At 45.8% G+C, this 26,897-nt stretch overlaps 1 protein-coding gene across 4 annotated transcripts in view; it reads right to left on the bottom strand.

The window, feature by feature from the left end:
- LOC126336348 (solute carrier organic anion transporter family member 4A1) overlaps positions 1–26,897 on the bottom strand; it is an 840,769-nt gene that overhangs the window by 273,383 nt on the left and 540,489 nt on the right. For all 4 annotated transcript variants that reach the window (XM_049999925.1, XM_049999926.1, XM_049999927.1 and 1 more), the window contains 2 exons: positions 14,460–14,764; positions 4,316–4,481 (listed from right to left, as the gene is read on the bottom strand). In XM_049999925.1, coding sequence (XP_049855882.1) covers positions 4,316–4,481; positions 14,460–14,764 — 471 coding nt within the window. The remainder of the gene's footprint in view (positions 1–4,315; positions 4,482–14,459; positions 14,765–26,897) is intronic.

The following is a 26,897-nucleotide window of genomic DNA, read 5'->3' as shown; positions in this document are numbered from 1 at the left end:
AAATTTACCCAACATTCTTGAGAATAAAAGGAACTACCGTTTGTCCATAGTGGACATCGTCAAGCTAAAACTTCAAATCCATAAATTATCGTCAGACTGTAAAAACGTATCTGAAACTGCCTCGATACCACTTCGCGACCGCGATGCGGCAGCCACGAGTGCTGTACTGGAACTGACCGTAGCGTCATGAGGCCCGCCTAGGCGGACACAATACCTTGCGCCTTCGCTTAAACTGTGTAATGGGTACTTGTTGGGACAAGACGCGAACCAAACTCCTGACCTTGAATTTACTAGTAAAGTGAAATAAAATAAAAGAAAGGTACAGCTGAAGAAAAGGGCGTATATGTTATCCTGTGCAGAACGTACTTAGATCGACTGTCTTAACATTTATGAATTATTTGTTGGTCATGATATGAGGAAGACATCACGTTCTCACAACGTATGGCCTGTCTAGGATTATTTTGTGCTTAACCACGAAGTTTAATCACCTAAAAACCACTTAGGAGTGGGAAGGATAATATAAAGCCACCATTGTCATTATTATGACCTTTTTTTTTAGATTTAAAGCCGCCCGAGGTGGCCGGGCGGTTCTAGGCGCTTCAGTCTGGAACCGCGCGACCTCTACGGTCGCAGGTCCCAATCCTGCCTCGGGAATGGATGTGTGTGATGTCCTTAGGTTAGTTAGGTTTAAGTAGTTCTAAGCTCTAGGGGACTGATGACCTCAGAAGTTAAGTCCCATAGTGCTCAGAGCCATTTGAGATGTAAATGTTAAGCATTTGCTCAACTATGGTCACAATGTTTGAACAACCTACTGACTTAGCACACAAAATGGTCATGAACGAACTTATGAACAAGTCTACATCTAATCTGCAACATCCGGCAATACGGGCCATTTCTAGTTTTAGCTTGATGAAGTCCACTATGAACAAACGGTAGTTACTTTTATTCTGAAGAAGGATGGGTTATCCCGACGGAAACATAGGTGAATCTAGGTAAATTTTGCAACTGAGGCTGTGGGTTTTTAAAATTAAAATTATTCTTTAAAATACAGTTCCATTTTCCACCTTCGCTTTATTACGACCACGGTCGCTTATTTTATGCGATCAGTCGATTTCGGCGATGCTTGTTTTTTCAAGGGCTTACTCCTAATCTCGTAATTTACACAATTTTTTATCGTTACTGTTATTTCATTCCCTCTCGCCATGGGCTGCCAACGATGCAAAATTTCGCTCTTCAGCCAAAAGCTTTAAAATATAAACAGAGATGAAACAAGTAGGATTAAAAGACGAAAGGTTATAGAGGTTTTTTCAAGGTACACAAAAGGACAAATTTTGTTGGCGTTTTCATAAAAGAATGAAACTTTTTATTTTATTTGTCGTGTAAATAAGATAGGATGAAAATTGAAAATATATTTTTTAAAAACACTTTGCAGAAATGGTGACGTACTGCTAAAAACGGTACTGGACTCTCACTAAAAACTTGAAGGACATGTACTCGGAAAAAAATTGATTTATGGAGTGGAAAATGTGTTTTACGAGGCGTTTCTTTTTTTAACGTAAGTACCGTTTCTAAATAAAGCAAGTAGACCTTTCTTGGCAATTTTATTTTTGCATGAAATTCTGTACTTTACTCTTCTTTTCTACATAATTCCCACCAATTTAAGGCACGTATCGCACAACCAGCTCTTAAATCCCATCTCCATAGAAACATGGCGCCTGATGGGGCAACAGTTGTGTAAGAAACAATTCTTGAGTACGTTTATTACGTAATGTCGAAAGCGTAAAGCGTCTGTTCTCTCTCGCTTTTTCATCAACATTCTGCACCGAATTGTCAGTGATGTCTGAAGGTGGTCCACTTCGTTTATCATCATGCACATTCGTTAGGCCATCTTCGAAAGCTGTCACATGGTTCAAATGGCTCTGAGCACTATGGGACTCAACTGCTGTGGTCATCAGTCCCCTAGAACTTAGAACTACTTAAACCTAACTAACCTAAGGAGATCACACACATCCATGCCCGAGGCAGGATTCGAACCTGCGACCGTAGCAGTCGCACGGTTCCGGACTGCGCGCCTAGAACCGCGAGACCACCGCGGCCGGCAAAGCTCTCACATACTTCATGGCTCATAACGTTTTCTCCATGCACTCCACCGATCTGACGACGAACATCAGCCGCTTTTACGCCTTTAGCACCAAGAAAACGAATCACAGGACCGATTTCACAGTCGGTGGGCTTCTCTATCGGAGCAGGCATTTCAGGCGCTCACACGCAAACGTAAATACACCGAATATTAGTTCGAATTGTGTAGAAAAGTAGATGAAAGCATAGGCTTCCACGTAAAAATTGCTAAAAAGCTCTACTTGTTTTATTTCTATCTTAAAATGGTTACGTACTTAAAAACCACATCTCGTATAGGATGGAAGAGTGTTATCGTTGCTGTTGTGGTCTTCAATTCGAAGATTCGTCTGATGCAGCTCTCCACACTATTCTATCATGTGCAAGCCTCCTCATCTACAGCAACTTCTGAATCTGCTTCATTATACGTCCCTTGGTATCTCTCTACGATTTTTAGCCCCCACACTTCTCTCCAAAACTAAATTGGTGATCCATTGATGTCTCAGGATGTGTCCTACCAACTGATTCCTTCTTATAGTCAGATTCCTTCTTATAGTCAGATTACGCGGCAAATTTCTTTTCTCTCCAGTTATATTCAGTAGCTCCTCATTAGTTACGTGATCTGCCCACCTAGCCTTCAGCATCTCACATGCTGCAACATTGTCGCGAATGAAACACTGACCCGAATATAGAATAAATTTCTTTTACTTTACGTCTATGGTCAGAAACTTTTTGACAACAGATTACAGTTTCGGTCTATAATGACCATCTTCAGATCTGCAACAAAATATGGGAAAACAGAAATACACTAGCAGATTGTCTACAGCTAAAAAAAAAAAAAGACCGCAGTGAAAAGTACTGCTAACATACATATACATTTGTGCGCTTTAAGTATGAAGAGGCTTACCTGTTCTATAAAAACATGTCCTAATGTACTGCAGCCATAGTGGCATCGTCAAACGTTAAATGCAAAATCAGCGCGAGCATCGTCCAATGTATATAAATAACAGCAGATGCAAGAGTCATCTTGTCAGCTGCACTACTGTTCAAAACAAACTGCCATACAGCAGGCACAAGACGTTTGTGTTGTAATTTCACCAGTGGCCGCGCGGTTTAGGGCGCCATGTCACGGATTGCGCGGCCTCTCCCACCGGAGGTTCGTCCTCCCTCGCGTACGTGTGTGTGTGTGTGTGTGTGTGTGTGTGTTGTTCTTAGCATTAGTTAGTTTAAGCTGGTGTAAATAGTGTGTAAGTCTAGGGAGCAGTAACCTCAGCAGTTTGTGCACCTTAGGAATTAACACATATTTATATCAATAAAACACTATTTTCAATAATCTGCGATTTTTCCATCCCCTGCAACTCGAAAACTATTAGACCTGGAGAAAAAATGAATGTGTCTCTAAAAGCCGCTGTTTTCAATTAAGTCAAAAAAGTGGCCTTTAAACGCTCGTCCCCCTCGCTCAGACGCCATCGCTGGAGATTTTTACTATGTTACTCATGACACTCCGGCCTGCCAGTGTACACAAATCATCGACTGCACGATCTTTTTACTTAATTCTCCTTCGCTGCGTTGGACTAACTATTCAACGTCTGAGCCAGTCTTTACTTTGATTCGGATTACCGGTTTCCCCTCGTGGCACAGGTTAAAAAATGGTTCAAATGGCTCTGAGCACTATGGGACTTAACATCTGAGGTCATCAGTCCCCTAGAACTTAGAACTACTTAAACCTAACTAGCCTAAGGACATCACACACATTCAAGCCCGAGGCAGGATTCGAACCTGCGACCGTAGGGGTCGCGCGGTTCCAAACTGAAGCGGCTAGAACCGGTCGGCCACAGCACGATATACAACTAAATCGAACATGCATGCACAACGCATAAGAAGTCTCTCAGTAATTCAAATACCTTTTAATCGTTTCCAAAAGTCCTCTGAACTTCAATTCAACTCAAAAACACGGCGAACATAGGCAGCGCGAGAGAGGTTTGGCAGAAAAATGGCGCCTAAGCTAATCAGCCAATCACGGGCAACTTCACCTATGGCCACTATCTCCCTATACATGCTCTCTACCTCCACCTCCCAGTCAAGTGCCACCGCACAGGCGACTTGGCTAGGGAAGGGGGATGTTTGTACCTGCCGCAAACGTCACTGCGTACCAGAGTGTGTAGACGAGCATGTGTGCTGTAAGGAGGCAGCGACTCACCCAGGTAGACGGAGGACATCTTCTTGGAGACGTTCTCGTCGATGAAGGTGACGCCGAGCGTGTAGAGCGGCGAGGCGCCGGCGCCGTGCAGCAGCTGGCCCAGCAGGAACAGCCACACGTACGACGACAGGTGCTCCGACTCAGCCGACTGCTCGCGGCACGAGCCCTGCAAGCGAACGGCGCGTCCCGTGTAGTACACACACACACACTGGAATGTAACTGCGTCTGTCAAACAGTATTGTAGAACACGATACACAAACCTACAATGCAATCCTATTTTAAAAAAGCGTCGAAAACTCTGAGAGGTGGTAGTATTCATCGAAACAAGTAACTTAAGTCCAATAAACATGGGTCCAGAAACGCACGATTTACGAGATAAACGTGTTTACAGGAAGGGCTGCGCGATGCTTGGTTGCTGATACTAGCACAGTGATTACACTGGCGCTCCGTCAGACGAGTCAGCAGGGTATTATTATGTCTTACTTACACTACATAATGTCACGTAGAGGGAGGTGTAAGCCGTCTAAGGCGCTGCAGTCATGGACTGTGCGGCTGGTCCCTGCGCAGGTTCGAGTCCTCCCTCGTGAATGGGTGTGTGTCCTTATGATAATTTAGGTTAAGTAGTGTGTAAGCTTAGGGACTGATGACCGTAGAAGTTAAGTCCCATAAGATTTCAAACACATTTGAACATTTTTAGAAGGTGTAAGCAAATGAATGACGAACACTAACTTCACCTATCGAAGGTTTATTCAGCACTTGCACATACAAGAGCGCGGAGCGAACTACCTCCGGCCAGAACACATACGGTATACAGGGTGGTCCATTGATAGTGACCGGGCCAAATATCTCACGAAATAAGCATCAAACGAAAAAACTACAAAGAACGAAACCCGTCTAGCTTGAAGAGGGAAACCAGATAGCGCTATGGTTGGCCCCTACATGACACTGCCATAGGTGAAACGAATATCAACTGCGTTTTTTGAAATAGGAACCCCCATTTTTTATTACATATTGTATTTGCTTCGTGATACATTACGCGTGTTAGATCAAAATGCCCAACGGGCGTGTGCTATGTATGCTGCTCGGTATCCTGGACGACATCATCCAAGTGTCCGGACCGTTCGCCGGATAGTTACGTTATTCAAGGAAACCGGAAGAGTTCGGCCACATGTGAAACGTCATTGACGACCTGAACAAATGATGATGCCCAAGTGGGTGTTTTAGATGCTGTCGCGGCTAATCCGCACATCAGTAGCAGACAAATTGCGCGAGAATCGGGAATCTCGAAAACGTCGGTGTTGAGAATGCTACATCAACATCGATTGCACCCGTACCACATTTCTATGCACCAGGAATTGCATGGCGACGACTTTGAACGTCGTGTACAGTTCTGCCACTGGGCACAAGAGAAATTACGGGACGATGACAGATTTTTTGCACGCGTTTTATTTAGCGACGAAGCGTCATTCACCAACAGCGGTAACGTGAACCGGCATAATATGCACTACTGGGCAACGGAAAATGCACGATGGCTGCGACAAGTGGAACATCAGCGACTTTGGCGGGTTAATTGTATGGTGCGGCTTTATGGGAGGAAGGATAGCAATCTAAATGGTGCTACGTATGCTGATTTCCTATGTAATGTTCCACAAATGTTATTACAAGATGTTTTACTGCACGACAGAATGGCGATGTACTTCCAACATGATGGGTGTTCGGCACATAGCTCGCGTGCGGTTGAAGCGGTATTCAATAGCATATTTCAAGAAAGGTGGATTGGTTGTCGAAGCACCATAACATGGCCCGCACGTTCACCGGATCTGACGTCCCCGGATTTCTTTCTGTGGGGAAAGTTGAAGGATATTTGCTATCGTGATCCACCGACAACGCCTGACAACATGCGTCAGTGCATTGTCAATGCATGTGTGAACATTACGGAAGGCGAACTACTCGCTGTTGAGAGGAATGTCGTTACACGTATTGCCAAATGCATTGAGGTTGACGGACATCATTTTGAGCATTTATTTCATTAATGTAGTATTAACAGGTAATCACGCTGTAACAGCATGCGTTCTCAGAAATGATAAGTTCACAAAGGTAGATGTATCACATTGGAACAACCGAAATAAAATGTTCAAACTTACCTAAGTTCTATATTTTAATTTAAAAAACCTATCTGTTACCAACTGTTCGTCTAAAATTGTGAGCCATACGTTTGTGACTATTTCAGCGCCATCTGTCACAAAGCGAAAAAAGTTGTCCAACTAAAACATTCATATTTCTTTACGTACTACACGAATATGTAATAAAAGATGCGGTTTCTATTTTAAAAAACGCAGTTGATATCCGTTTGACCCCTGGCAGCGCCATCTAGCGGGCCAACCATAGCGCCATCTGGTTTCCCCCTTCAAGCTAGACAAGTTTCGTTCTTTGTAGTTTTTTAGTTTGACGCTTATTTCGTGAGATATTTGACCCGGTCACGATCGATGGACCACCCTGTATATACAGCTACAGAACATTCCAGTACAATCATTCTTGCCATTTGTGAATAGGCCTACATCTAGAATCGACTCGAACCGAATATAGAAATTAAAATGTTTCAGTTCAGGTGAGTTTTCAACTTACGACCCACCATGCAACAATCTGGTATCATAACCACTACGCGCCGGCGACATTGCTCCCTCCTTAAGAGAACAGCGTCTCGGTGTTACGTCCTCCTAGTCCGGGAACGAATCATCGGTCCCGCATACGCCGACTCCCGACGACTGATGTTCGCCCTGGCGGTGATATTCCTTAGAACTTCCCTTACCGCTACGTTCTCCGGTACCTTTCCTCTTGTTGCCCGTCGCTGGAGCTTCAAAGGACGTGGACCGTATCTCTGATCTTTCGTCGTCTTGTGCCGGGGTCGAAATCTTCAACTTCATAAGTAAAATCAGACAACTGTCTTAGAACCTTATAAGGTCCAAAGTAGTGCCTGAGGAGCTTCTCAGAGAGACCAACCTTCCGAACAGGAGTCAGGATCCAGACGAGGCCACCAGGCTGGTAGACAACAGGACGGTGGTTCGCGCCGTACCTTCGGCGATCGTTTTCTTGAGCCTGCAGCGTGCGGAGTCGAGCTAACTGCCGAGCTTTCTCAGCTCTGGTTAACACCTGGCCGATGTAGTCGTCGTCCATGTCATCAGGATGTAATGGAAACAGAGTGTCCATCGTCATAATCGCCTCGCGCCCATGCACCAGGAAAAAGGGCGTAAATCCTGTGGGGTCTTGTTTGGCGGTGTTGTAGGCAAACGCCACGAAAGATAGCACCTCATCCCAGTTGCTTTGCTCAACATTGACGAACATTGATAGCATGTCGGCCAAGGTCTTATTAAGACGTTCAGTAAGCCTGTTTGTTTGCGGATATTTGGCAGTCGTTTTGTGATGAGTAATGTTGCACAGATGGTTTATCTCTGTCACAAGATCCGATTGAAACACTTTCCCTCGATCCGTAACTAACGACCTTGGGACACCGTGTTTTAATACAATATCTTCTACGATGAATTTGGCTACCTCGAATGTTTCAGTTGTTTTCACGGCTTTTGTAATGGCATAGCGCGTCAGATAATCAGTGGACACAATAATCCATCTATTGCCACTAGCAGACGTTGGAAATCGTCCGAGGAGGTCAATCCCAACACGCTGGAAAGGCGTTTCGGCTAGTGGAATTGGTATTAAGTAGTTTACAGTCAGTTGGTTGGTTCGTCGTGTTGTAGGCTACGTTAGGTTTTGTCGTATTTGTGTGCCTTACTGTGCAGTACAGTCAACTCAGGGTACGTATCATGGTGTTTTACCTTCTTCGAAACGTGGATTCACTTAAGTGTTTATTGTTATTGCGCTGTTTCTACGTACAAATTCCACTCTTCCACCACTTGTCAGTAGTGGACGACTACCACTCGACAAGTGAAATGGCGTATACGATATTCTGCTATTGTTTAGCAAATGGGAGTAGCCTGCGCCGGCCGCGGTGGTCTCGCGGTTCTAGGCGCGCAGTGCGGAACCGCGCGACTGCTACAGTCGCAGGTTCGAATCCTGCCTCGGGCATGGATGTGTGTGATGTCCTTAGGTTAGTTATGTTTAAGTAGTTCTAAATTCTAGGGGACTGATGACCACAGATGTTAAGTCCTATAGTGCTCAGAGCCATTTTTTTGAGTAGGCTGCGAGCCCCTGCACGGAAAAATATTCACAGCGCAAAGTGGCCTCTGACAAGCTGTTTGTCAAACTTTTCCATCGCCTGAGGAACACGGGTAGCCTTGCACCTCGGAAGCCTGACAGTGGAAGAACCCGCAATCCTGACATGGAGGAGCGTGTGCCACGTTCGATGGAAGAAACTCTTGGGGCCAGTGTGCGTCAATTAACAGTGGCAAAAGACGTGTCTCCTCTTTCGTCCGGGGTTATTTCACGAAAACTGCAGTTCTCCTATCATCTATAGCGCGTTCAGGCCCTAAGGCCACAGTATCATCACGGCAGGCGGTGCTTCTATCAATGGCTGTTGCGGAAGTGTGCCGCAGATCCACTGTCACATTTACCGATGAGGCAGGATTCACAAGAGATGGTGGATTTCCATAACCAGCACCTATGGGTAGATGTAAATTCCCGAGCAATTCAGGAAAGAGGGCACTCTCAAATGACGCATTTTGACGCTACTGAGGCGATCCAGGCCTCTGTGATGACCACACTGAACGAACTTCTCGTCAAACCCTTCTAGGGCGCGTACAGTGCGCCTCGGAAAATCGCTGAAATAAACTTGTAGATTCGCGAGTACTTAGGCGACAAAGCTAGAGATACTTTTTTGTCTGGCCTCATCGACGTGATGCGTGTAACTGATTTTTGGGCCACTGCAAATATTTTCATCTCAGAATTCAATTTACTATGGAGGTCAAAAGTGTTGGGCGGCTTCCGTTTTTGGACGGCATGGTTTACAAGAAACATGATGGTGATTTGAAACTGGTGTTCAGCTGACTCATACCGTCCACCGTGCCTACCGCAGCGGGGTTCTTACGACACCGGTACGCATAGCATACGCTATTTCCGACGCGGGCAGTTTAACCCAGAAACTTTGCGCGTTTGACAGTTGTGATTAAGGAAAATGGGTATTTGGGGAATCAGATTCGTCGGGCTATGGAGTTTCGACAATCCCCGAGAAGCATGTAGAGGAGCGTAAATCTGTGGACTTTATTCCTTATGTTGGGTGTATATCCTTTAAGTTTGGAAAAAAATTTTAAGCAATTTAAGATAGTGTTCCGTCCACAATCAAAGATTAGGTCACTATCGGTTGTGTCAAAGATGATATGGGGATTGGGAAACCTGCATACACAAATTTCTGTGTCTGAGTGGGAAGGCTTACATCGGCCATTCGATTCGCACAGTTCAGGAGGAATGCGTGAAATATCTTCGGCGCTCGGGGCACAACAACATGAAAAATCGGCAGTGCGAAACATTGCATAAACGAGGGACGGGATGAAAGCTGACGAGATTCTGATAGCTACCAGTTCTGGCTTCTGGAACAGTACTTATAAAGAGGCTATTGAAATAGGCTGGCTGAAAATTTAATTAATAAAGACAAGGGTTTTCCTGTGACCAGGACACTGAATTCTGTTCTATGAGTTGTATGGCCGTGGTTCAAGAAATTTTCGGTTCCCTTCATAGAGAGTTGCGGTGTACATGGTACAAATTTTAGTTCATTGCTAAATCCTACATTAATATCGTACACTGAAGAGCCAAAGAAACTGCTACACTTGCCTGATTTCGTGTAGGGCGCCCGCGAGCATGCAGAAGTGCCACGACACGACGTGGTATGGACTCGACTAATGTCTGGAGTAGTGCTGGAGGGAACTGACACCATGAATCCGGCAGGGCTGTCCATAAATCCGTAAGGAGGTTGAGATCTCTTCTGAACAGCATGTAGAAAGGCATCCCAGATATGCTCAATAATGTTCGTGTGAGGAGAGTTTGGTGGCCAGCGAAAGTGTTTCAACTCAGAAGAGTGTTCCTGGAGCCACTCTATAGCAACTGTGGAAGGGCCTCCAGCAGCTTGAACAGTGCCCTGCTGTAATACAGGATTCATGGATTCATGGGGTTGTCTCAATACCCGTACACATCCATCCGCTCGATACAATCTGAAACGAGACTCGTCCGATCGGGCAACATGTTTCCCGTCATGAACAGTCCATTGTCGGTGTTGACGAGCCTAGGCAAGGGGTAAAGCTTTGTGTCGTGGTGTCATAAGAGTACACGAGGCGGCCTTTGGCTCCAAAAGCTCATATCGATGATGTTTCGTGAATGGATAGTACGCTGACACTTGTTGATGCCCGAGCACTGAAATGTGCAGCAATTTGCGAAGGGGTTGCACATCTGTCACGTTGTACGATTCTCTTCATTCGCGCGTTCGTCCCGTTCTCGCACGACCTTTTTTCCCGGCGCAGCGATGTCAGAGTTGTGATGTATTACCGGATTCCTGATATTCACGACACACGTGTGAAATGGTCGTACGGGAAAATCTCACTTCATCGCTACCAGGGAGATCCTGTGTCCCATCGCTCGTGCGCCGTCTATAACACCACGTTGAAATTCACTTAAATTTTGATAATCTACGATTGTAGCATCAGTAACCGATCTAACAACTGCAACGGACACTTGCTGTCTTATATAGGCGTCGACGACCGCAGCGCTGTATTCCACTTGTTTACACATCACCGTATTTGAATACGCATGCCTATACCAGTTTCTTTGGCGCTTCAATGTACACTCCTGGAAATTGAAATAAGAACACCGTGAATTCATTGTCCCAGGAAGGGGAAACTTTATTGACACATTCCTGGGGTCAGATACATCACATGATCACACTGACAGAACCACAGGCACGTATACCCAGGCAACAGAGCATGCACAAAGTCGGCACTAGTACAGTGTATATCCACCTTTCGCAGCAATGCAGGCTCCTATTCTCCCATGGAGACGATCGAAGAGATGCTGGATGTAGTCCTGTGGAACGGCTTGACATGCCATTTCCACCTGGCGCCTCAGTTGGACCAGCGTTCGTGCTGGACGTGCAGACCCCGTGAGACGACGCTTCATCCAGTCCCAAACATGCTCAATGGGGGACAGATCAGGAGATCTTGCTGGCCAGGGTACTTGACTTACACCTTCTAGAGCACGTTGGGTGGCACGGAATACATGCGGACGTGCATTGTCCTGTTGGAACAGCAAGTTCCCTTGCCGGTCTAGGAATGGTAAAACGATGGGTTCGATGACGGTTTGGATGTACCGTGCACTATTCAGTGTCCCCTCGACGATCACCAGAGGTGTACGGCCAGTGTAGGAGATCGCTCCCCACACCATGATGCCGGGTGTTGGCCCTGTGTGCCTCGGTCGTATGCAGTCCTGATTGTGGCGCTCACCTGCACGGCGCCAAACACGCATACGACCATCATTGGCACCAAGGCAGAAGCGACTCTCATCGCTGAAGATGACACGTCTCCATTCGTCCCTCCATTCACGCCTGTCGCGACACCACTGGAGGCGGGCTGCACGATGTTGGGGCGTGAGCGGAAGACGGCCTAACGGTGTGCGGGACCGTAGCCCAGCTTCACGGAGACGGTTGCGAATGGTCCTCGCCGATACCCCAGGAGCAACAGTGTCCCTAATTTGCTGGGAAGTGGCGGTCCGGTCCCCTACGGCACTGCGTAGGATCCTACGGTCTTGGCGTGCATCCGTGCGTCGCTGCGGTCCGGTCCCAGGTCGACGGGCACGTGCACCTTCCGCCGACCACTGGCGACAACATCGATGTACTGTGGAGACCTCACGCCCCACGTGTTGAGCAATTCGGCGGTACGTCCACCCGGCCTCCCGCATGCCCACTATACGCCCTCGCTCAAAGTCCGTCAACTGCACATACGGTTCACGTCCACGCTGTCGCGGCATGCTACCAGTGTTAAAGACTGCGATGGAGCTCCGTATGCCACGGCAAACTGGCTGACACTGACGGCGGCGGTGCACAAATGATGCGCAGCTAGCGCCATTCGACGGCCAACACCGCGGTTCCTGGTGTGTCCGCTGTGCCGTGCGTGTGATCATTGCTTGTACAGCGCTCTCGCAGTGTCCGGAGCAGGTACGGTGTGTCTGACACACCGGTGTCAATGTGTTCTTTTTTCCATTTCCAGGAGTGTAGTTTAGGAGTGGCAATGGGCCGAATGGGCTGAGGTGTGAATTGTAAATTGTATTGGCTAGGGAAGTGGAAAGGATAATGTGGAAAACACTGATAAGGAGAAGGGACAGGATGATAGGACATCTGCTAAGACATGAGGGAATGACTTCCATGGTACTTGAGGGAGCTGTAGAGGGCAAAAACTGTAGAGGAAGACAGAGATTGGTATACGTCAAGCAAATAATTGAGGACGTAGGTTGCAAGTGCTACTCTGAGATGAAGAGGTTAGCACAGGAAAGGAATTCGTGGCGGGCCGCATCAAACCAGTCAGTAGACTGATGATCGAAAAAAAAAAAGGGAGACGTATTGAGGTATTCTGTGCAGCTGCCGTAGTGCCAGTGCGACGCAGCGAATAGAGAATCTGCCTCAGAAAGAGGAAACTGGTACATACACTCCTGGAAATGGAAAAGAGAACACATTGACACTGGTGTGTCAGACCCACCATACTTGCTCCGGACACTGCGAGAGGATTGTACAAGCAATGATCACACGCACGGCACAGCGGACACACCAGGAACCGCGGTGTTGGCCGTCGAATGGCGCTAGCTGCGCAGCACTTGTGCACCGCCGCCGTCAGTGTCAGCCAGTTTGCCGTGGCATACGGAGCTCCATCGCAGTCTTTAACACTGGTAGCATGCCGCGACAGCGTGGACGTGAACCGTATGTGCAGTTGACGGACTTTGAGCGAGGGCGTATAGTGGGCATGCGGGAGGCCGGGTGGAAGTACCGCCGAATTGCTCAACACGTGGGGCGTGAGGTCTCCACAGTACATCGATGCTGTCGCCAGTGGTCGGCGGAAGTTGCACGTGCCCGTCGACCTGGGACCGGACCGCAGCGATGCTCGGATGCACGCCAAGACCGTTGGATCCTACGCAGTGCCGTAGGGGACCGCACCGCCACTTCCCAGCAAATTAGGGACACTCTTGCTCCTGTGGTATCGGCGAGGACCATTTCGCAACCGTCTCCATGAAGCTGGGCTACGGTCCCGCACACCGTTAGGCCGTCTTCCGCTCACGCCCCAACATCGTGCAGCCCGCCTCCAGTGGTGTCGCGACAGGTGTGAATGGAGGGACGAATGGAGACGTGTCGTCTTCAGCCATGAGAGTCGCTTCTGCCTTGGTGCCAATGATGGTCGTATGAGTGTTTGGCGCCGTGCAGGTGAGCGCCACAGTCAGGACTGCATACGACCGAGGCACACAGGGCCAACACCCGGCATCATGGTGTGGGGAACGATCTCCTACACTGGCCGTACACCTCTGGTGATCGTCGAGGGCACACTGAATAGTGCACGGTACATCCAAACCGTCATCAAACCCATCGTTCTACCATTCCTAGACCGGCAAGGGAACTTGCTGTTCCAACAGGACAATGCACGTCCGCATGTATCCCGTGCCACCCAACGTGCTCTAGAAGGTGTAAGTCAACTACCCTGGCCAGCAAGATCTCCGGATCTGTCCCCCATTGAGCATGTTTGGGACTGGATGAAGCGTCGTCTCACGCGGTCTGCACGTCCAGCACGAACGCTGGTCCAACTGAGGCGCCAGGTGGAAATGGCATGGCAAGCCGTTCCACAGGACTACATCCAGAATCTCTACGATCGTCTGCATGGGAGAATAGCAGCCTGCATTGCTGCGAAAGGTGGATATACACTGTACTAGTGCCGACATTGTGCATGCTCTGTTGCCTGTGTCTATGTGCCTGTGGTTCTGTCAGTGTGATCATGTGATGTATCTGACCCCAGGGATGTGTCAATAAAGTTTCCCCTTCCTGGGACAATGAATTCACGGTGTTCTTATTTCAATTTCCAGGAGTGTATTTCAGTTCAGAGATACTATTTTTTTCGAAAACATTCGCTCTACATGACGAACACACCTGTTCCGCCGACCTTTCCCTCGCACTCACCAGAGCGTCGGTGGCGTTGTGTGGCGCGCAGGTGTCTGCGCGGTGGGCGGCGCCCCGGTAGGGCCCGACGGCGAAGTGCGGCGCGGCGAAGAGCAGCGAGCCGAGCCCCATGAGCGCCACCCCGGCGCCGAGCCAGCGCGGCTTGGAGGCGCCGGCGCGGCCGCCCAGGTAGGTGACGGGCACGAGGCAGGCGAACGACGCGATGTCGTAGCCGCCCGCCACCAGGCCCGACTGCGACGACCGCAGCCCGAAGCGCCGCTCGATCGTCGTGATCACCACGTTCACGAACCCGTTCACCACCATGCCTGCGGGCACAACACACGGGGCCCCTGTGTAACAAGTGTCTCTCAATACATATGAAGAATTACCACCCAGTGTTACATCAGGCGTCTCCAACCAAAGCAACTACCAATGCGGCCCAACAAGTGAGCAGCTATCACACGATAATATACAGGGCGCGTTCTACAAGGTTAAATATATGTGGGAAAGTAATGTTATGTGTCTTCAACAGGTGGCAGCAGTAGCAAGGAAGTAACTGCAACATGGCGGACGTGCGTTTGAGCTTTGAAGCGCGGAAGAAGATAATTAAATGGTACTGGAAGTTTGAGAATGCAGCTGCGGTTCTAAGACAGTGGAGAAGTGAGTCTGGTACAGAACCACCTTCAAGGTTAACAATTACCCGTCTGTGAGACAAATTCGAAATTCATGGAACAGTGTGTGATGTGCATAAAGGTCGATCAGGGCGATCTCGTACAGCTACAAGTGATGATTCCACAACTGCGGTCTTGGAACTGTTTCAGCGTTCGCCTCGAACACCTTCAAGGCAAGCGGTACGTGAGAGTAATGTAACAGTAGTGTGGTACCCATTCTGAAGAAAGGAAATTTCGTGTGTACATTCCAAGGCTGGTGCAACAGCTAAGTGACGACGATCCAGATCGTAGGTTAGAATTTTGTGAATGGGTTCAGGAGATGGTGAGACGTGAACCGGGATTTATGGGTAGCATAATTTGGTCGGGTGAAGCCCAATTCAAACTCAATGGAACTGTCAATAGGCACAATTGTTTGTACTGGGTTGAAGACAATCCTCACATTCCAGTTGAAAAGGCTGTGAATTTGCCTGGTGTAAATGTGTGGTGTGGTTTATCAGTAAGGGGCCTCATTGGGCCTTTCCGCTTTGAAGGTACTGTTACTGGAGAAACGTACCTAACAATGCTTGCTGACTCCATTTTCCCTGCCATTCGTGCATTGTACGGTAATGATGAGTTTTATTTCCAACAAGATGGCGCCCCGTCGCACTATCTTACGGACGTACGAGCATACCTGGATCACAATGTGGAAGGCCAGTGGATAGGATGTAAGGGACCAATCGAGTTTCCTGCACGCTCTCCAGACCTCACGGCGCTGGATTTCTTCTCATGGGGCACAGTAAAAGATGAGGTGTACAAACGTAAACAGCGTAGGCTGGACACACTTTGGAATAAGATTCAGGCGGTGTGCGCAGAAATCTCATTGGACACTTTGATACGATGTACGGTATCAGTGGTGACTCGTACTCAGAAATGTATTGATGCTGAAGGCCACCAGTTTGAACATTAATCACATTTGCAAAGTACATTTATTTTTCCGACTGGATTTTAAGCTTTCCATTTCCAGAAATTTAACATTGTAGAAGGGGAGATAAATTTTCTATGTCGCTTCAAAGTATATAACGTGCCACAGCAATGCCTCTGCGACGTGCATTGCGTCGCCGCTGGCGGCGCAGTGTACCTGTCTATCGCAGTTTGAAGGCTATTGATATTGACCTTGCTGGTCAATTAATGTTTTATTATGGATTAGGGTACTGTCTTAGAGCCTCAATGTAATAAAAACCTCAAAGTCCTGCTCAGACACACAGCCGTATATATATAATCCGGACCCCGGTAATCCGAAAGTTCGGTTAATCAGAACTTGAAAAATGTTAGACTAAAAATATTACTGTTGAGTATGGAAAACTGTGCGGTAAACTGCCGTACATACACACTATTTTAATTTACAGAGTACAGTGAACATGTATAAGAAAAATTGGCAACAAAACATTGGGTTTAAACAATGTATAACAATGAAAGAAATTTTGTCAAACTTACTAAAATACATTGGACATTTTATCCACACTTTTTAGATGACAAAAACTCATTGTTTTTTGGTGTAATGAGGGCAGTCTGTTATATGACGCATAGTTGCGCCATCGTCTCATAAGCATCAAATCGGCAAATGTAACAGTGGGCTCCTGCTCCAAATAACGAAGTGCGAGGTCAAGGGCTTCTGCTGCGTCACTGTTCGGCACCGGCTCTCCTTTGTCGCTTTCAGGCTCATTGTCACTTCCGTCACAGCAATCCAATTCTTCCTGGTCTTAGGTCACAGCAGCAACTAAATTAGCATCAGTACGGATATCCACATATGCCCCATTATCTGCCATCTACGTCTACTTCCTCACATCCAGGGATCGTCTGTATCATTTGTAGTAGATTTTCTTCATTTTCAACTAGGTTGTCCTGAAATGCAAGAGATGTCCACAGTTTTCTCCATGATTTTCTCAGAGTATTTTCTGAAACATTCTGCCATGCCTCAGCGGCCCAGTAAACAACATCCTTCACATTGGTCTTTTATATTTTGCCCATTAAAGGAATGCTATCTTCTTGGATCAGCGTTATTAATAATTTCCTGTAAATCAGTTTTAATGTTTGCAGTACGCCCTGGTCCATCGGCTGTAGAAGTGGTGCAACATTCGGTGGCAAAAACTTCGCCACAATTTCTCCATCCTCAGTGCTGGGGTGAGATGGTGCGTTATCAATCAAAAGGATTGCATGGGGAGACAAATGATTTTCCTTAGAAAAACGTCGAACAGAGGGAACAAATTGGCCGTGAAACCATTCTTTGAACAGCTTAACATCCATCCATGCTTTTTTCTGGTTGCGATCTCGTGTTCCAGTTTTTAAAAGCTTTGGCCCCAGCATATTTGCCGAGCAGCATTAAAGGCTCCTTGTGATTACCAGCAGCATTGCTGAACGCTAATAAAGTCTCACGATCTTTGCACATTTTAAAACCAGGAGCATGGTCTTCTGCTTTTGATGCCAGGCTTTTACTTGGCAATGCCCTAAAATTAAGACCAGTCTCGTCAGCGTTATAAATTTGTTGGGGAGAATCCTTTCCCTCTATTATCATTTTTTAAAACTCACCCAAGTATTCCATCGCTGCATCACGGTCAGAAGAAAGTTTCTCTCCAGTAGTTGATAGCCAACGGATTCCATGACGTTTTTTATTTGCATCTGTCCAACCAACCCGTACACGCACTAAAAGACTTATCACCATTCATTAACTTGTTCAGATAAACAGCCTTCTCCTGAATCAGTGCTCCACTCAGAGGAGTCCCCTTTCTCTTTCCTGCTTAAACCGAAGAAAAGAGCTTCATCACCTTTATCGTACTGTTTCAAAGTCTGCCGAATTTCCAGTGTTTTTCCAGAAGACGTTGCATAGGACTGTTCCAGCTTCACTCGGTTCGTCTTCCAATCACAAATGGTTGCTTTACCAACACTCAGTTCCGTTGCCAGTTTAGGTACATTCTAACCATTACCTATCCGCTTCAAAGCATTCAGTTTTTCTTTGAGAGTTGACATTGTATGTTTCCATTTACTCATGACGAAAATACGTACACCATTACACCTGAACTAATGCAATACAATTGGTATGCGTGCCAGCGATCGATAACGAACATAAGCAAGCGCTTTGGGAGCCAACTGCCAGTGGACTGGCCTCAGACACTACAAAGGTCTCAACAATGCACAACAACAAGGGCAGGGAGTGAGAGGAGCCATTGTTCCTACACTTGTTCCCATTTGTTACCATGGTGTACCTACTTAACTGCCGGGTATACTTCAAATTAGTTCGGATTAATGAGACCTTTTGCTTATGTAAACTTATGATAACATCTTCTCGTCAACATGGATTCTTCGTTGTATGTAAACTTATTAATTGCCTTCGTATGCATAATTAAATGTTCAATGTTTAATTTGTTTATACATTTGCTTGACAACACTTGATATTGTGGAACATCATTACTTCACGCAGCACGTCATCGTTTTAACATTTTCTTGCGTCTGAAACTTTTAATTAAAAAATAAATGTTCTCCTCTTATCCCTTACTGTACCTGACTCCATACTGATCTCTCATACCGGGATGAATCTCGTCAACGGGTACACATCTCAAAAACGTATTGAAACATTACCTTCCCTCACTCTCTAGCAATAATAATACTTATTTGATTGGAATGTGGTTGAAACTGGTTTACCGAAAATATATATTCCTGGCTAATCAAACAGAGCAAATCATAACCACCACTCTCACGTGGTGATCTGCACGTCCGGACAGGTTTGTCAGTAAACGCAACATACGAAGTCCGGGTTTTTATATGAGACAGCGACGGCTAATCACACACCAATAACGCGCAGCGATCATATTTACGTGACGTCCTCCGGCACTGCGCTAACCAATAACGCTGTAACTGTCGAGATTGCAACCGGAGCGCGGCGCAGCAATGCTGCATGAAAACCGAAAAATTCACGAAACGTGGGATGAATAACGCGCGGAGATATGATGCCCGCCATAATAAGAACGGCCGAAATGCGGGCCCCGGTAATAATTCAGAGCGCAATCAGCGGCATGACATTTTAATATCGGCAAGCTAGCGCGCGCACACACACATGCGGCTGAAATCAAAATTCGACGTCAGCGTTTACCTGCGTGGACTGTTGGAGGCCTGTCCAGAGAAAGATGTCGCAACAGTGCGGGTTTCGGCACTAAACGAAATACGTTACAGTTAATGACGGATGTAAACAGAAAATTGGCTATTTTCGTTATTATTATGGCAGTTTACTGTAACATTGATTGGTGTCAGGTATAATTTTGTATCTGAATCGATTGTGAGCGAGCAGCGATGTTGTAAAGCTGCATCGCAGAAGTTACATTATTATCTTTGGCATGCGAGGAGGCGCAGTGGGCAGATAATGTTAAGCTTTGCTCGAGTGAGGAAGCAGTTTTAATGTTATGTTTCAAATGTAAACTCTCAATTTATCAATGTGTTTAATGAACATGATTATATCGAGATTGTAAAGGAAATTGATTTGTGAAAGAGGAAGTTCACCGGAACTAATAGTATTCCATGAGTGGCATGTCAGAGGTAAATATTACCGGGTGATCAAAAAGTCAGTATAAATTTGAAAACTTAATAAACCACTGAATAATGTAGATAGAGAGGTAAAAATTGACACACATGCTTGGAATGACAATTTAATTCCGCTGCCACTGTGAAAACGATGCCATTGTCATCTAGCGGAGGTAGGCGTGAAAGATCTCTTGCGCGCGTCGTTTGGTGATGGTCGTGTGCTCAACCGCCACTTTCGTCATGCTTGGCCTCCCAGGTCCCCAGATCTCAGTCCGTGCGATTATTGGCTTTGGGGTTACCTGAAGTCGCAAGTGTATTGTGATCGACCGACATTTCTAGGGGTGCTGAAAGACAACATCCGACGCCAATGCCTCACCATAACTCCGGACATGCTTTACAGTCCTGTTCACAACATTATTCCTCGACTACAGCATTAGTTTAGGAAAGATGGTGGACATACTGAGCATTTTTGAGCATCTTTGCTTTGTCTTACTATGTTATGCTAATTATTACTATTCTGATCAGATGAAGCGCCATCTGCCGGACATTTTTTGAAATTTTTTCTTTTTTTGGTTGTCATTCGAAGTATGTGTGTCAATTTGTACCTCTCTACATTATTCCGTGACTTATTCAATTTTCAAATTTATACTGACTTTTTGGTCAGCGGTATATTGATGATCCTTTTTTTATTATTGCGGCGCCATTGGGCTAACTTGGTTATTGTATTGAGAGTGCTAGAACTGAAAGTTGGGGAAGTGTATTGTTTGGATGTTAAGACGTTCATTATATTTAAAATCAGTGTTGAGCACTTTTTCACAGTATACAAAAAAACTTAGTGTTGTAATTTATACCCATTTTTCACCTACCTTTCTCTTACAGTTTTTAACCATGGTTTTTTCAAAAGTGGGAAAGGAATCAAATACTTCGATTTGCAACTGACAGAGAACTCATTGCACCTCACGAGTGTGTATGTGTAGATACATCTTTAGGATTGCGGCGCGCATGACAGAGCAGTACTGCAAGGCGTTATTCAGATTTGAAAAATAGAGCTAACGACTAAATATCTTGATGTGTTTTTTTTATTCAATCAGGGCCTACTTATGTCATTCAGAGGCCGTTAGATTTTCTATGTTATGTATCACTTTTAGTTCTGGGATCTATGATCAGTTTTGCAAAACTAATTATCGTAGGTTTTGCATCAAAGTTCATTCTTCAGGCAGTTTATAAGTTTATAATGTCCAAAACTCTTCCAGTCAGATTACTAACTTTTGCAGTATGAAAGACTTCCCTTCATATTACGACAATTAATTATTATTACTGTGCAGCTTTGCCTTCACAGCAGCTTACGACAGTAACAGCTTCATTACGATAGTTCATTTATCACTACAGCTCAGATCTTACTATCAGCAACAGTACGTCAGTCATATTTTTACTACTTATACAGAACTTTTAACATCTCATTCATTATAGTTGTTGGCAAGAATAATATACTGAAGAATGGAAAATCTGTTAGCTGAGGAACAGTTTGGCTTTAGGGAAGATAAATGCAACAGGGAGACAATTGCGACATTGCCTCTGATAATAGAAGCAAGATTTTAAAAATATCAAGGCTCGTTCACAGGAACCGTCGACCTAGAAAAAGAGTCGGATAGTGAAAAACGGTGTACGCGGTAGAAAGACAGGTAATAAGCAATATGTACAAAAACTCATGGGGAAGAATAAGAATGGAAGGGCATGAATGAAGGATGTAACACGGAGATGTAGTTGTTCGATCCTGCTGTTCAGTCTGAAGAAGCAATGAAGAACACAAAAGAAAGGCTCGGGAGTGGGATTAAAATGTAGGGTGGAACGGAATCAAAGATAAGATTCGCTGATCACATTGATGTCCTCACTGAACACGAAGAACAGTCGGAGGACCTGTTAAATAGAACGAGGAGTCTAATGAACACACAGTATGGATTGAGAATAAACCATAGACAGACGAAAGTACTGTGGAGTAGCAGAAATGAGATCAGCTATGAACTGAACATCAAAATTGGTGACTAATCCGTCCTGTAATTTCACATTTGAAGTTAAAAAATTTTAAATATTGTAATCACTAATGAAAACAAAAATATTTCTTCACTTGACATTTGTAGTATTCTTTTACATCTACATCTACATCCATACTCCGCAAGCCATCTGACGGTGTGTGGCGGAGGGTACCCTTAGTACCTCTATCGGTTCTCCCTTCTATTCCAGTCTCGTATTGTTCGTGGAAAGAAGGATTGTCGGTATGCTTCTGTGTGGGCTCTAATCTCTCTGATTTTATACTCATGGTCTCTTAGCGAGATATACCTAGGAGGGAGCAATATACTGCTTGACTCTTCGGTGAAGGTATGTTCTCGAAACTTTAACAGCAGTCCGTACCGAGCTACTGAGCGTCTCTCCTGCAGAGTCTTCCACTGGAGTTTATCTATCATCTCCGTAACGCTTTCGCGATTACTAAATGATCCTGTAACGAAGCGCGCTGCTCTCCGTTGGATCTTCTCTATCTCTTCTATCAACCCTATCTGGTACGGATCCCACACTGTTGAGCAGTATTCAAGCAGTGGGCGAACAAGCGGAATTTAGAGCAAGCTGTTTGGTAAAGCTGGTAAACTTGGGGAATCTGCAAATGTGACCTTTGAAAAGTAGAGCACAAGTTTTTCGCTGGCACGAATAATTTTTGGAAGGCCAAAAACATGTTGCAGATGAACCTCGCACAGGGAGACCTCCAACTCCAAAAACCGACGAAGACGTCGCGTGTTCTTGTGAGATCAGACTGATGTTTGACAATATGTATGATGGGTGAGCTGTTAAACTTGAACACTTTCCCCATACATCAAATTTTGACCGACGTTTTGCACATGCGAAAGGTCTGTGCCGAAATGGTCCTGAAAAACTTCACAACTGAGTAGGACAACCGAAAAAAAGTGTTGGTGATCTTCTTAAGAGGATGGCTAATGACCATGAATAGTTCAGGTGATGAACCTTGTACTTTTCAGTACGGGCCTAGAGAAGAAGCAGCAAAGTAAGAAGTGGCACAATGAGACATCTCGACCAAAAAAAGCTCGAGTGAGCAAATCAAAGATCAAAACAATGCCGATTTGCTTTTTTGACAGTAGGGATGCCAAGCATGAAGAATTTAATCCCCATTATAAACTGTTAACCAAGTCTTTTACTAAGATAACCTTGAAAGGCACAGGAAAAGGGTGAACCGAGGGAGACCAGCATCACAGACAAGTGGATGCTGCATCATTACAACGCTCCATGTCACAGAGCCCCTTCCATCATAGTATTTTTGACATCAATTGGCATTCCTGTTGTTCCACAGCCCCCTGTTCGCCTCATCTGAGTTCTTGTGGCTTTTTTCTCTTCCCGAAATTGAACAATGTCATTTTGGTATAGGCCACGCAGAATGCCATGGCCAGTAGGTGCGTAGACGGCAGGGTAAGTGTGGGAAGGGCGGTAGTGGTGGGGTCTGGGCAGGTCGGTGAAACGCCGAGCACTGGAGGACAAGTAACTTCCTAAACTGAAGCCTATGCCCACATTTGTTGTAAATATTAAGTGGGGCGCCTCCACGGCCACACTCGCGTGGGGATGATTCAAAACGATCTGTTTTCAACTGTGCTTTGATTAGTATCTAAAAAGAATTCCGCTGAAAATGCTGCGATTTACTTTCACCTGGCTTATTAACCATTTGTAGCTCTCAGAGAAGCGTCGTGCGTGGCGGATTTCGAGTAAAACTTACACATTTTTCTTGCTGCCATGTTAAAATTTGCTACTTTTTCCATAACACAGTTTACAAAGTCTCACCTCACTAACACGTGCTGGCCCAATTGCGAGAGAATTCCGAAACAGTGGTTTATCAACTTTATTAAGTGAGGATGGTTCAGATGGCTCTAAGCACTATGGGACTTAACATCTGAGGTCATTAGTCCCCTACACTTGCAACTACTTAAACCTAACTAAACCAATGACATCACACACATCCATGTTCGATGCAGGATTCGAAACTGCGACAGTAGCAGCAGCGCGGTTCTGGACTGATGCTCCTAGAATCGCTCGGTCACAGCGGCCGGTTATTAAGTGAGGAAAAGTAAACTCCGTAGTTTATGAAAAAGCACACCCTAAGAACAAAAAAACGTGTAATATCATCACTTATACTTTGTCAAAACCCACAGCATTTCTATTGCTACCAGCTGTCGATGGCCCTTAAAATTACATTTTTGCATCTAAAAAGTCTCTGGTTAGTGGAATACCACGGCAGACAATGAATTTGTATATAACAACATGGTGGAAAAATACTCTTCTCTTTGCGTGCCAAAATTTCATTTCGATATCTGCAACCGTTTATGAAGTATGAGGAATTTTGTGGGTATTTCACTCTAGCTTTATCACTGGCGCGGCGCCATCACAAATGAGTGCGATACATCAGATCAATTTTATCGAGATCGGTGACAGATAGATACTTCTACACAAGCCTAAAGAAAAAGTCAGTATGTTAGCTAAATTTCATATACAACAACATATTACGTAATATGTACTAAACTGAAAGTCATAGAGACCTCTATGTTTCATTGCAAACTTTCCGAATTTCGTGCAGCGTCCTATTTCCACATAAATACGCGGGTGGGTCAAATGAAAATCTTAAATTTGTAATAACAGATAGAAATTTCGCGCCGTTATCCTGTAAGTTGGTAAGCGTGCTACAAACAGCGTGCAGAATGGCCTGTAGGTGGCAGCATAGTGCAGATGCACACATACTGTCGCAGTATCAGTATAAAGATGGCCGCCCCACTTGCGACTTGCACCAGGGAAGAACAGCGTTCTGTTAATCGGTTTTTGCATAGTGAAGGTGTGAAACCTATCAAAATTCATCGACGAATGAAGGTTCAGTACGGTGATGCATGTTTGTCATAGCAGCAAGTCTACGAATGGAGTAGGAAGTTCACAAATGGTGTAACTTCAGTGGAAGATGCTCCTCGTCCAGGTCAGGCACAACGAGTTGTGACTCCACAGGACATTGCAGCAGTTGAAGCCACAGTGAAGGAAAACCGCCGAGTGACACTGAATGACATTGCAGCATGTTTACAGATTAGTCATGGGTCAGCACACCACATTGTGCATGATGTGCTCCAGTTTCACAAAGTATCTGCAAGATGGGTGCTACGGCAGCTGACTCCTGAAATGAGAGAACGACGTTTTGATGCTTGTGAAGAACTTCTCAGGCGCTTTGAACGAGAAGGTGATGGCTTCCTTGCAAGACTCTTTATTGGAGACGAAACCTGGGTTCACTTCCATCAACCGGAAATGAAGAGAGGAACCAAGGAATGGCGCCATTCCTCATCGCCAATAGCAAAGAAGTTTCAAACAGAACCATCAGCAGGGAAGGGACGAAAAAGGCGTCATTTTAGAGCATTACATGTCTAGAGGCACCACTGTCATCGGTGCATCATACGCAGATCTCCTAAAAAATCATCTGCTGCCTGCAATCAAATCAAAGCGGCGTGGATAGCTGTAATCAGGTGTCTTTTTGCAACATGACAATGCAAGACCCCACATTGCCCGTAGAACAGTTGCAACAATCATAGACCTGCATTTTGAGTGTCTTCCTCATCCACCATACTCTCCAGACCTTGCCCCAAGTGATTTCCATATGTTTGGACCACTCAAAGACGCAGTGGGAGGACAGAAGTTCCGTTCTGATGAAGAGGTACGGCACGCGGTGCTTGAGTGGTTGCGCAGACTACCAAAAGAATTTTTTTTCGAAAGGAATGTATCCACTTTGTAAGCGATGGAGGACTTGCATTGAGCCTGGGGGATACATCTTTGTATCACATCTGCACGATAAATAATATTTAAAAAAATATTTAATGTTTTCATTTGACTCACCCTCGTATCACAATAACTATGACCATTAACGAAATGATGGGCACATCATTATGAAGCTGACACATAAAGCTGCGAGTAAAGCAAAAATGAAATTTTTTTCATCGAATAGTTTCTATAAAATCGTTTGACAAAGACTACGGGGCTTGCGTCTCGATTCTGCCACCGCCGCCCGGCCGAAAGATAGAAAACACTTATCGGCCTCCCCTTCCGAATAAACGACTGAAATGGCCCAGCGCCTTGGCCAAAAACTGGTCACTGCGGATCAGCCACCGTATCCTGCACGGACTCTTCTCCGGAGAACATTCAAAAGTATCTACTCGAACAGTCCACGGGTATACTGCCGGTTCATAGTGTCCAACGGACACAATATTTCGGCGATCAGACATGTCGCCATCGTCAGGTGCGCTGACGAACTGAGCTCAGGGCGGCCGATTTAAATCCCCTCTCCCCGCGGGCCGCTCTCTTCGCCGTCCGCTCCCGCCGGCGGTCGCGAAGACGTGGGCATCGGAATCTGTCGTAGCGTCGATGTGCTTGCTACGTCCGCCCTGGTCGTCAGTTCGTACTTCTTACTGAGAGTCTTCTTAATTACATTCAATGCTGGGTCCCAAGCCTTGCTGAGATTGTAGCCGCAATCTCGGTTGATAAGATCTTCCCTGTTGCGAATTTCAATAGCCTTCCTTATAACGCTGTCTCAATATTTAGAGGTCTGAGCCAGGATCTTGGTACGCTCATAATCCATCTAGTTTTTCACGGACAAACAGTGCTCTACTACCGCCGACTTATTTGGATATTTCAGTCGAGTGTGGCTTTGGTGTTGTCGGCAACGTTTGTCCGATATAAGTCTTTCCACACTCACAGGGAATTTGGTATATGCCGGCTTTCCTCAAACCGAGGTCATCTTTCACGCTTCCAAGTAATGACCGTGTTTTATTGGGCGGACAAAAGACGGTTTTAACTCGGTGTTTCTTTAATATACGGCCGATTTTCCCCGATAGAGCGCCATTTTATGGAATAAAGGCAGTGGCTACCTCTTCTTCCGTGACTTCATCCGTCTCTACAGATTGTGTTGTGGTGGTGGGACGGAGAGCGCGTCTAATCTGCCGTTCCGAGTACCCGTTTTTTCGGAACACGGTGTTGAGGTGTTCCAATTCCTGGGGCAGATTCTCTGCGTCTGGAATGCTGCGCGCCCTGTGCACTAGTGTTTTTAGTACTCCATTCCTCTGCGAAGGCTGGTGGCAGCTGTCTGCATGCAGGTACAGGTCAGTGTGCGTTTTCTTCCTGAACACACCGTGGCTCAGGGTACCATCAGCTCTTCTCTTGACCA

The sequence above is a fragment of the Schistocerca gregaria genome, chromosome 2, assembly GCF_023897955.1.
Source record: "Schistocerca gregaria isolate iqSchGreg1 chromosome 2, iqSchGreg1.2, whole genome shotgun sequence".
Lineage (NCBI taxonomy): Eukaryota > Metazoa > Arthropoda > Insecta > Orthoptera > Acrididae > Schistocerca > Schistocerca gregaria.
The sequence above is the reverse complement of the archived record's forward strand: the minus strand, read 5'-3'. Positions and strand labels throughout refer to the sequence as shown.